Source organism: Mustela putorius, unplaced genomic scaffold (assembly GCF_011764305.1).
Source record: "Mustela putorius furo isolate JIRA1106 unplaced genomic scaffold, ASM1176430v1.1 tig00001618_pilon_pilon_pilon, whole genome shotgun sequence".
Taxonomy (NCBI): domain Eukaryota; kingdom Metazoa; phylum Chordata; class Mammalia; order Carnivora; family Mustelidae; genus Mustela; species Mustela putorius.
In genome coordinates, this window is record NW_025421819.1 from 933,051 (window position 1) to 945,150 (window position 12,100).

Consider the following 12,100-nt stretch of genomic DNA (forward strand, 5'->3'; position numbering starts at 1 on the left):
GTGGCCTCTCTGATCTGGCTTCCTTTTCTGGAAAAGCCTTTTTCATGAAGTTTTTGTGAGAGTAGAAAACATACACGGTTTTCTCTGTTGGCTCTGCTGTGTGGTCTCCGTACGGCAGATGGATTTGTTACCTGGTGGGTCCGTGCGTGCGGAGGACCCTCCCCAGAAGCCGTACGGAAACACCCCCCATTGAAGGGCACCCACCCTCTGCCTGGCTCTGGGAGATTGAAAGGCACGTTGGGATCCTGCGCTGCTCCTTCTTCCCTGACGTGCGTCTGCCAGCTCCTGAGCTCGACACAACAGACAGGAAGGAAAGGGGCTGGCGGGGGTCTCACAGGAGCCCAGACCAGGCCTGGATTTTGTGAACAAGATGGAAGATACAGCGTGCTCTCTAAAGGGACAGGACAGGGTGACCCACGGGCCGGAGCGAGCGTCTTTCCTGACGGCAGGACCCCGCGGTCCGCTGACGGGATGGGCTCTGTGTCGTTGTCCTGCCCTGCGCTAGGGCCTCCGACTGACTTCTCAGAAAGGTGCTGGTCCGTTTGTTCTGGTCCTCGGGAGTTCTGCGAGCCAGATAGATGCTGGCCGCCCAGGAGGCTGCTCGAGTCTGAGGTCCCCGGGGGCACAACAGTGGGCGGCCTGGGTCTCTCCGGCGCCCATGCCTCTGAGAAGCCCCATCAGTGGCAACAAGGCCACCCACCGTCGTCCTGTGGTTTCCGTTCGGTGCCCCCGCAGGGTCAGGGACAAGGGCTCTGCTGGGAGGTTTACCAGTCATTCTCTTTCCTATAAAATCAGCATCAGATTCTTCCAGGATTAAAGGGATTTGGGTCAATAAGTGGCGTCCGATAAGGTAAAAGCCAATAGGAACAGTTCTGCCAAGAACATAAAGGTCTTTGCTTGAAGCTTCTCCGTGCAGCCGGCAAGCTGCCCCTTCTCCAGACGCTGGAAGAAAGCTCCCACCTGCACCCTCAGAACGGGTCCCTTCCGAGCGGGACGTGTTTTCTGATTTGCACTTGGAGGGTGCGCAGCGGGAAGCGGCTGTCTAGCCTCCGAGCCGGCAGAACAGTGGACGCACAGAGCCCCGGGTTGACTCTGAGCCTGCTTTCAGCTCCGGGGTCTGGAGGCTGGTCCAGTGTTCCTTGTCTGATGGGTCATCCCAGAGCCGGTTCAGGGATGAGTGAGAAGCCCCTGGGCCACTGATGGGTATGGAGGAGGGACGACTTAGTCACGCAGAACCCGGCCCTCAGCCCAGACCCCAGACGTGTCCGCAGCCTTCCTGCACGGAAGCTCAGTGTGGCCTTTGCTGCCCGGCGTGGGTAGGGCTCTGCTTCTGCTTCTTGTCCCCACAAGGAAAATGGCCATCCTCTTCCCCGCCAGGAGCACGAGGCAGCTTTAAATTCCAGTGGAAGAGATTCTAATGACCTCTGCTTCCCTCTCCCCTTCTCTGAAGCTTGACTTGGGGTCCCAGGGGGCATAGGGCCCATTGTCCTGACCCACAGGGCCACCAGTAGAGACAGAGACCCTGGGGACATGCCCATATAGGGCTGTCTGTCCGGGGCAGGGGGGACACGGGGGAATGAGCTGCTGAAGCTGGGGTAAATGCCTTGGTGAGGGCACCATGGGGCTCTGTTGGACGGACTGGGGCTGTTGTGGGACTTTGTGGGTCAGGAGGCAGAAGGCTTGCCTCTGCTTCGGGTGCAGGGGTGGGGGCGACGGGAGCCAAGGCCAGGCCACGTGTCCCTGGGCCTGGCTGCTCAGAGCTGAGGCAGCGGCCGAGGGACCGGGCATGCTCTCTGTCTTCTGACCTGCAGATGTTTCTTTCCAGGACGGGAGGGATCCAGACCACAGAAGCAGGAAAGACGGACGGCCTGCGAGAACCCCTCCGACGCAGCCCACCTCCCGGCAAGGGTTTATCAACGCTAAACACAGCCTCTTGTCATTTTGGAGTTTCCGAGATATTTGCAAAAAACACCGAAGAGAAGCTATTGACTGAAAAAACACTCCACGGAATCTGAAAGCGAACAGTGAAGCTGAGAAATGTGGCCCGGTCCCGGGCAGACGGGGGCGGGGCTCCTGGCGTGACGTGGGGACGGGCCCGCACACACTCCCGAGCGTCCAGTGTGCGCGTCCGGTCCAGCAGCCAGAGCACAGCGCGAGGCCGGACAGCATGTGCCCACGGAGCCCTCGTCCGGGGGAGGGGCGTGGGCACATTGCCGTCAGGGGACACGGCCGGAGGACTCCACGGCGGGGGAGGGGCAAGAGCCCCAACCGGGAACCCCGGGAGCCACCTCATTGGAGTTCGGAGCGGGTCTGACAGGCTGGCGGAGACAGGGACGGGTTCCCGCCCTCCGGCTCTAGCGAACCCCGTTCGCACGTCCGTGTGGTCTCCCTGTTCCTGCTTCACCGGCTCCACGTGTGCTCGCTGGGATGCGAGGTCGTGACCCACAGGGGCACGTCCAGACTGTGGCGGGTGTCCCAGAAGCCTCCCACCCCGCCCTGTGTGCTGGGATCCCTCACTCTGCTCCGACCCCGCCCCCACGCCCCCGGCGCCCCCGGGACCTCGTACCTGGTGCAGGGCGCCCACCACCTTGCGCGCCTCCTGGTAGGCCGTGTGGGCGCTCCAGTGCGCGTTCAGAGCCTTGAGCGCCGAGGCCAGCCGGTTGTGCTCGCGCAGCCACAGCGTGTGCAGGGCCGTGAGAGCGGGCACCTCGCTGGCTCGGCTGTCCCCCGCCAGGAAGCAGGGCGCAGCGGTCGTCCCGTGGGGGCCGGGCTCAGGCGCGCAGGTAGTGAGTTGTGCGAAGGGCAGGTAGGCGCGGCCGGCGTCCCGGTGGCGCGTGTTGACCCGGAGCAGCCCCTCGGCGCTCGTCCAGTTGCGCAGCTGTTTCTCCAAGGCTGGGGAGCTGCCATACACCGTGGACGCGTCCAGGAAAGACGTCAGCCCGTTCATCTGCTGTCGCGGGTTGGCCGAGCTCAGGTTCCCAAAGAAGGCGCCCTGCATCCCGGTGCCACAGGCAGCAGAGGACCGGTAGAACGGCAAACAGGAGATGCTGGCGCTCCCCGAGGCGTTGCTGGGCAGCTGCGGGAAAGGGAAGACGCCGTCACAGCCTCTGCGGGCACCCGGGAAGCTCCAGGCTGGCCACGGTCACCAGCCTGGGGGCCACTCTCTGACCTGTCCACTCCTGTCCCCTGCCCTCAGTTCTAGTGTGCCATGGGCTCCTGCCGGGGTCAGCGTGGTGAGAAGGGAAATGAGAACCGTATTTAGGGAGACCTGTTCTGCAGGACCCACCGTAGCCACCGCCCCCCAGCTCTGCAGCCCAGCAGGCAGACACAGGGGCACCGCGGCTCACGTCCGGACGCACGCTTTGCTTCACTATTTGGGTCGGTGTGAAAACAGCAAAGCTTGAAACTTAAATGCTCGTGTGCAAACGAATGGGTTAACGCGTTCTCGCGCAGACTTTAGAAGTCGAGTGTCCGCTTAACAATATGGTGCGACGTCGGCCAATTACAACAGGTTCTGAACGACACACACAGCAGGGCCCGTCAGCTGTAAGCGTCAGAGCACGCACACACGTGCACACACACACACACGCACACACACACACGCACACACACGAGGACAATTTCTGGACAAACGCACGAGATACTCCTCACAGGCGTTACCTCCCGCCCCCGCGCAGGACGAATCGGGATGTGGACCTTCCCTTACACCCCCTGCTTGATTTCTAAATGGCATCTGTTATGTTCATAGTAAATAGTCCCACAGTTTAAAATTCTACCTGTATGGGGAAACATGGGTTCTGGTTTTCACACGTCAGCTGGCAGTCAGCCCCTCCCCCAAACGCAGCTTTGCTGGTGCTCTGGGGGGTGAACGCAATGTCATGGTCAATGTATTGTCCCCACGCTGCCAGGAGGTCGGAGTACTGCTCGTCCTCAGTGACGGCCTCGTTGGGGACCTGAATGACTTGTCTTGTCACCTCCCGGACCTGTGAGAGAGACCAGCGTGTCATGTGGGGTGGGTATCTGCAGAGACGGAGGACACAGGGGAGACCGCGGGTCCGGGTGCCCGCTCACAGACGGGGAGCATCGGTGTGATGGCCGTGACCCAGAGGGCGGGCCAGGGGCGTGAGGTTGTTCTCAGGCCTCCACAGGTTTGCAGATGTGACTAGTGCCGGGACCTCGACACAGGGGCTCTTCTGAGGTTCCAAGTGGGTCCAATGCAATCACAGGTTTCCTAAAATCCGAGAGCCTCTCCTGCCTGTCGTCGGAGGGGACGTGGACCTGGGGGCCCGGGAAGACGATCCCCCACAGCCTTGTCCATGCCTGGCAGCAGCCCAGTGAGCCCTGCCTCTCCTCCAGAACCGGACGGTGGTGACGTGGAGTAGTTTGTGCAGGAGCCCAGCAGCCCACGTTAACGATGTCTGAGCACCAGTTGTTGCAAGTAGCCACGTGATTCTGGGAAACACGGGTTTACAGAATCCTTGTCCCTTTACGCTGAGCCCAGAGAGCCTTGGGGCATCAGGCAGGATGGGGAAGGTGTTACTACGTCTGTTAGGGACAGTCAAACGGAGGCCGAGAGAGTCCTGCAGAAAGGGACAGGGACGAGTGCAGCCGGGGGGCCCATGCCCTCCCCCAGGGCCCGGCCACCAGCTCCGATGCCGCTCCCAGCTTGAGGGGCACCGGTCGTCCTGCTCGGCGGCCGTCCGCGCAAACGGCCCAGGGAAGCTGATCACCTCAGATGTCATTTAGAAATCAAGCAGGGGGTGTAAGGGAAGGTCCACATCCCCACTAGTCCTGTGCGGGGGCGGGAGGTAACGCCTGTGAGGAGCATCTCGTGCGTTTGTCCAGAAATTGTCCTCGTGTGTGCGCATGAGGTACGGGTCTGGGGACAGAGTTCCGGTCCCCGAGCGTGCTCACACGGAACAGACTGTCACTGTCGTATTTCTGGAGAATTCCACTGTCATACGTAGTATAAGACCAGGAAGACTGATTTATTCACGAAAGCAAATAGGCAAATTGAGGGCAAAATATCCACTTTTAGCCAAATCGATCAGTGGCTTGTATATGAGTTTTCTTAGCAAGTAATTTGCCTCCGGGTATAAAGCAGCAACCATCAGTTTGCATAAATGAGTGAATTACTTAACTTCTAAGTATCTTTGGTTAGACTTCCTCCTCTGCCTTCGGGTAAAGGAACTTATATCAAAACGCCAAAATAAGGGGCGCCTGGGTGCCTCGGTGATCAGGCAACCAAGCCTCGGTTTCGGCTCAGGTCGTGATCTCAGGGTTGTGATGTCAAAGGCCACGCTGGGCTCCGGGACCAGTGGGGAGTGTGCGTGGGATCCTCTCCGTCTACTCGTCCCCCAAAATGAATACATCTTTAACAAGCACAAACCCCCCGATACTGAAATGACTGTGAAGAGCCGACAGTCAGCCTTAATCTAAGTCTGCCTTGTCCCCGTCACTGCTGGTGACGCTCATCTCTCCGCCTCTCAGCCCCCGAGGCGGGGAGCGGGGCACAAAGCCGCCGGGTGCAGGCCTGTGGGGACGGAGAGCACGGGGCTCTGCGCCCGCTGCCCGGAGCCTGGGCGGAGCCGTGGGCGTCCTCCCCGATGGGGGCGGTCTGGCAGTGTCGCGGGGACCAGGTCCCGGGGTGGGGGTCACCTACCGGGGGCAGCGGGAAGCCGCTGTACAGGAAGTGGGGGTTCCACCCCCGGGGCTGGCTGATGCCGTCTTCGTAGGCCGGGGGCAGCCATCTCGCCAGCGCCGTGTTGGACGCCCCCCACCGGGGGTGGTCTCTGCGGAAACAGACGTGGGACTGTCAACCACAAGAGCCTCCATTTGGGAAGAAACAGAAAGGGAATGTCCGTTTAAAGAACAAAAAGAAATGAGGATCTTCTGTTGCGGATTTTTTTTTTTTAACGGATACTTTGGGCATGAAACCCTGACGGCGCTCGTGTTCCCTTGACCCTTGTGCGCCGCGTCCACGTGCTGCCGGCTGCAGGGGCCTGCACGGTCGCTGCAGGTCTTCACACAGTGCATGAGGCCGGCTTGGAGGCTTGCCGCGGACGAGCGTCCGCGTTGGAGAAGGTCAGGTCTAGACTCTCCTGCAAGCCCCCACACACCGTAATGTTGACACTTGGAACATCTAAGTCACAAAACCCAAGAGATTTGTGACAGGCCACATGACTTTGTGAAGTTTTTGGAGTGTTGGAAAATATAAACATTTAAAGATCCGTTGCTTTGTTTTGACACGTTGTCATCACGATGGGGGACGTCGCTGACGTGGGCCAGGCCTCCATTAGCGGGGCTGGTTGAGAAGCTCTGCCTGGCGTGAAAGGCGCCGGGAGCTGCCAACACCGAGGCCACACTCACGACACGTCCGCACATCGGAGGGCGAGACGCCGCGTGGCATCGGGCAGATGGAACAGACGCGCTGCTCCTCGCGGGGCCGCAGGCTCAGGACATGGGGACACACAGTCGCTCATGACGCCGCTGCCCCGGCTAGCAGCCCCGGGGGACTTGCCAGCGGGAGGCGGGGGGGAACGTGGGGGCATCTGCAGGGCCACGGGGTGGGGGACAATCCTTCCCCAATCCCTCCTGGAGCTCCCGCACCCCAGCCTGGCCCCATCTGTGGAATGACGCGGGGCCGCGATGCATCTCATTAGCGGCAGGAAGTCGGCGTGGGAGACCACGTGCTCCCCCGGCGTGGATTCTTGACAGTCGGTTTACGTCATGGAAATTCCGCTGCTTGGGGGAGGTGCAAATTTACTCCATTACAAATAATGAAATGTTCATTCAACTGCTTAGGCGTGATGCTTCTGCTGACTGACTGGCATTTCAGTAGCTTGTAGGCTGTCCCGAGAGCCCAGGGGCTACCGGTCCTCGTGGACACCGGGAAAGGCTGTGCAGTCAGCCTGCCTGGCGGGAGTCCTGGAGGGAGAGTGTTTGGTGCCGTCGGGGGCCGGTGCGCGCCTCCCCACGAGGCACCTGGCCCACTGTCGTGTCGGAAGATCCTCGGCCCAGCGTGGGGCCAACATTTAGGTCTGCACCACCTGTCCATTGGGTTCTCGGCCACAGGGAGGACATGGTCAGGAGCGGACGGGGTGAGCGGACGGAAGCCTTTCTGGACAAGAGGTCACGGGGACACAGCCGTCTCTGCCGCGATGTTCGGAGCTCGGGCTCTCCTCTCCGGGGCTCCAGCACTCGGATGCTGAGAGAGGCAGGTCCAACGTCCAGCCTGAGGGGAGTGTGGATGGACGTCACGGTGGAGGCTGCGTGGCTCCTGCAGGGGTCCTCCTGGCTGCGGACAGGTGTGGGCACACGGGGGCTGTGTGGGGTCTGCTCGAGGAGCCGCGGCGTCACCGAGAATGAGCTCGGAGCCCTGTGGTAGCGCATCCTTCCCACACCCATTCATGGGAGGTCCCCACATGGCCCCGGGACCTGGTGTGGCTCCTACCGTGCCCGATGTCCCATCCACCGGCCGGAAGCCTGAGGACACTCAGCCCCTGGCGTGCAGTCGCGGCTGGAGTCCCCGAGGGCAGGTGGCACAGACCCAGGTGGACGCGGTTTGGCCAATGCTGTGCTTTTCCTTATGGGCTTGAACGCCATGTGCTCCAAGAACTCTGGAAACTTCCCTGTCCTGGCGTCATTCGTGCCCGGGTTATGGTCCAAGTGTTTCATGCAGGAGACCTACGCCAGCAGCATCTAGGTTTCCTCAGACGCATGAGCATCCTGGGGCCCCGGGGGCCGCGTGCACCCATCAGGGCTCCCGTTTGTTCAGGTGTCAGAATTGTGAACAACCGTAGTGCTGCCTGGGCTCTGTGCGGCCCCTATCTGTGATCTGGAGGCAACAGTTCAAAGCAGGATAAACACGGGCTTCCCTACGGGAGTCACCGTGCCGAGGACGTCCCCTCCAGGGAGATCTTCAGGGTCACCTCTGCCGGATGGCTTCCCGTGCTCTGTCCAAACACAAATGAGAAGACACGGTCGCGTGGCAGGTGTCCCGACGGAACAGGAGCTGCCAGGGAAGACATATGCCTCTTCACACAGCTTTGGAAGACTGACCCACATTTAGTTTGGGTTTGGGCAAGTGTTTTGAAAATTAATGCAGGGAATTTTATGCACAGCAAGTTACACACTAAACCCAGGGAGGTCAGGGGCTCTGCGGGCACATCAAACGCATGAACCAGACTTCGCCAGCAGAGTGCATCGCCTCCTCCGGGAACTCACGGGTTCTGAGGTCAGAGAGGGCCAGGAGTCGCCACGCAGAATCACGCCGTGGTGCAGACAGGGCGCGTCCCGCAGCCCGCAAGGCCACACGCAGCCTGCCTGTGTCCACACGGGATGCCCGCTCGGCAGCCCCGTGGTGCTTTCCCTCCGCTGAGAACACACTGGATGCCAGACACCGCCGGCAACATGAGCCCACAAAGTGCAGAAGGTTTCCAGCGACCTTCGGTCTTTCCTGTTGGGGGATGGTTTTGCCGCTAAAAGCGCGGCATGTGCGTGGGGGCAGGTGGGGTGCGTGCTTCCGGCCCGGCTCTGCTCTCCAGTTGGTGGCTTCTCCTGAAGCAGGTGAACCCGTCACTATGTGGTACAAACGTTGTCTGATTCTCCCTCCGGCGGGTGCGGGTCAGAGACGGCCAGGGCCAGGCTGGCGAGCCGCTGTCTGAGCCGGGAAAACTCTGCTGCCATCTTGAGAGCTGGTGTCGCCACACGGGAGTCACTGATGGCTGCAGAGCTGGGAGCCTTGCTCGGGGGAGAAGGCGCCTGGAGCTGTGTCCTCGGTCCTCTGTGGCTAAGGCCTCGGGCAGGTCCCAAAAGGTCAGATACTACCCGGTCGTCCGTGGTGACGATCACGGCACCGCTTTCCTTCACGGCGTTGTACACCGCACGCAAAGACCTTCAGAAATCCTCCCAACAGGCAGGAACGGCTGTCAGGGGAGTGTCCTTCCCTCTAGCGGAGGCAGAAACGGCCCAGAATGCCGACGACAGTCGTCCGATGGTCACCATCACATCCCGCAGCCCCCCCCCCCCGAGATCCGGACGTGCCGTGACGGATGACAGCAGCGCGCACGCCCACACGCGCATGCCCAGAAACCCGGGCAGAGGTGGGAACCTGAGGACCATCGAGGGCAACGCTCCCGAGCGGCGTCGGAAACAGGCCCCGCCGGCCTTCACGCACGCGCCACGCGGGTGGCCGACCCCCTCCTCCCGGCAGGCAGGACCGTGCGGCGCAGATGTCCTTCTCCACTCCGGTCACCTGGTTCCGCGGGCATCGTCTCAGCGAAGGGGAAAGGGCCGTGAGGGCAGCCGCAGCCACGACGCCCACCCGTCAGCCCGCACGCAGGGAAACCGGCAGAAACGGAGTCTCCTTCCAACGCTACACGTCAAATTCCAAACCACATTTGCTTAAAGACAGGACGTCGGCCGACGTGCAGCTGACAGGCGGGGCCGGAGCCCGCGGTTCGCGCCAGGAAGCAGCAACGAACGGGCTAAGAAGTGACGCGGCTAAGGAAGGAAAAGAAAGTGGAAAACAGCGACTGTGCGTCCACGTTAGAGTCGAGAAGACAGTGACAGGCAAGCCCAAGAGATGAGAGAGAAGCGCCGGCGGACATTCCGTCAAACGCAGGAAGCATAACGCGGTGGCGAAGACCAATGTGCTGGAGCCCGAGTCCCGGGAAACCTGGCAGAGAAGCATGACCTGGCGCGGCTCGGGCGAGAGCCAACCCCGGCGTCCTGCCCTGACCAACCTTCGAAACGGAGCAGAGGTGCCCCTGACCGGCAGTGCTGCAGACGCTCACGCAACAACCAGAACTTTCAGAAGGAAAGTGCTCTTCCTCGGGGAAAATGCGTGTCTGGAAGAAACCCCCGCCCTGTCTCTAGCCCCTCCATCTGAGCACATCGGGGTTAAACGTGCCGGCGGACATCGCACAGAACCTGCAAGTGCGCGGGCCCCAGGCCACGAGAACACATGTGTGTGGCACGTGTGGCACAGACACAGCGCAGGAGCAGCCCCAAGCGGGGTGTCCGTGTGCACAGAGGACTCCCACCCTCTGCAGCCTGGGCCTCGGGGGAGGGCGGGACAGAGGAGACGGCCGGCCAGGAGAGGGGCCGAGAAAAGATCCCTGGACGGGGCTCCCCAGGGCAGGGCCAGGGGACGTCCTGCCCCTGCCGAAGGGACCTGGGCGGCTGAGCTGAGGGGCCCGGGCCCTCCTGGGGAGGCAGCTGGAGGGGAGGGGGATGCACCCCTGGCGCAAGCAGCGGCTTCAGCAAGTGCAGGAAGAAGTCTGGGCGTCTGGGAAATCTCACACCCCGGATGGTTTGGTTCGCTCGGGCATCACCTTCTGTCCTGAACCACAGACGAGACCACACGCCCCTGCCTGCTGGCAGCAGCCCCCGTGAGCCCCGTGACCACCACACGGCCAGCACCATTCTGGGTTATTCTGAGATGCGCTCTGCGCTTCTGTTTAGTCTAGGACTGTGGTCATCACGGACCTAACCTTCAAACTGCAAAACTCTTTGTAACAAAAATGGGAACCAGTCCTGTTTATGCTGGACCGACTGGCCAGGGGTCCCACTCACCAGCTGCAGGAGGACAGGGCTATCGTGTTCCCCAACACGTGTCGTGGGGCCTGGCTCAGAGCAGGAGGGAGGGAGGTAGGTCTGCCATCTTGCCCCGGCCCCCACTGCGGGCACAGCCACAGCTGTGCTGCCCTCTGGTACCCGGCGGCTGCTGTGTTGCAGACTTGTGTCACGGGTCCCGTGGCCATCCTCCACCTGTGGCCCAACTGACATCCGGGCCCAACAGAGCCACATTCCTTGGCCCTGCGCCTTCTCAGGGTTCTGATCTCAGTTGAACCTATGGCTCCTGGGCCTTCCCAGAACCCGATTCTAGGGGACACGTTGTGGAAGGGGTGGGGCAGCATCCAAGGGACACCCGCAGACGGCATGGGCAGGTGTCTATGGGACACCCACAGACGGGGTGGGGCAGCGTCTAGGGGACACTACTGGATCGGGTCAGGTCGGGGACACACCTGGCGACAAGCCGGACAGGTGGGGGTCCAGGGTGTGCTGCGGTGAGACAAGACCCCGGCGGTCTGCAGCCTCCCGGGATGGAATGCCACTGCCCCCTACCCCCCGAGGCGGGGCCGGTCTGGAGGACACGCCGACCTGTTGTTGCAGGCGCCCGTGATGAGCCGGTACTTGTCGGCCAGGCAGGTGTCTGGGCACTCTGGGGGCAGCATGTAGGGCAAGCATCCGGACACGTTCGCGACTGTGTTCAGCACGTCTTCTGGCAGGACATCTGGGGAGGAAGCCGTGTGTGAGGATGAGCCCACCCGCGTCCTACACGGGGCAAGGCGGTCGCAGACAGCCCCGCCACGTCAGACGCGTCCGCGCCGGGGCCAGGGCTTCCTTCTTCAAACCCGTGCTCTCGACAACGCCGTCACACACCCTCCACGCGAGGAAATGGGCTTTTAAAACCCGTGTTTGCTGTGACCGTTCAGGAAAGCCGGTCAGTGCTCTGGTCCCCTGGAGACAGGGCACCCGCGGGGTCGCGTCCCCGACAAGCCTCTGCGCCCTGGCAGTGAGATGGGGCGGCCAGCAGAGCTCGGCCCCCGGCCGGTCAGGGGTGCGGGCAGCATCGGCGCTGGAGCGCGGGGCCTGGCTCTCGCCAGCTGGACTGCTGGCTCCCTTCTCCCCACCCTCTCTGGGTTGGGGCCCAGAAGCTCGTGTGTTTCCCCAAGCACGTGCTGCCGGCACGCTTCCCTGTTGGTCCCAGAAGGAACCTTTGGTCACTTCTCCAAGACGAGTTGTACAGATCTTCGAGATAAAGCCGTGAGGACGGCGGAGGAGGGGCCAGGGCCAGGAGCTTCGCTAGGGGACCCTGGGAAGGATGCATCCGTTTGACACAGAGAGAAAGAGAAGGGGCGTCCCCGCCAGGGCATGAGCCGGAGGGTTTCACGTGGTAAGTCAGCGAGAGAACCACAAACACCATGTGACCCACGCGCACCAGGGATTCAAGGAGCAAAGCAGATGGGGCGCCCGGTGGCTCAGTCCTTAGACAACTGCCTCCGGCTCAGGTCCTGGTCCCAGGGTCCTGGGA

The 12,100-nt window shown here is 61.9% G+C and overlaps 1 protein-coding gene across 1 annotated transcript in view; it reads right to left on the minus strand.

Moving 5' to 3' along the window:
* The window catches only part of TPO (thyroid peroxidase), a 35,299-nt gene that overhangs the window by 12,458 nt on the left and 10,741 nt on the right, over positions 1–12,100 (minus strand). Inside the window, exons 5-8 of the mRNA XM_013052847.2 lie at positions 11,167–11,299; positions 5,663–5,792; positions 3,777–3,983; positions 2,567–3,076 (exon numbers count right to left, since the gene is read on the minus strand). Of these exons, the coding sequence (XP_012908301.1) occupies positions 2,567–3,076; positions 3,777–3,983; positions 5,663–5,792; positions 11,167–11,299 (980 nt within the window). The remainder of the gene's footprint in view (positions 1–2,566; positions 3,077–3,776; positions 3,984–5,662; positions 5,793–11,166; positions 11,300–12,100) is intronic.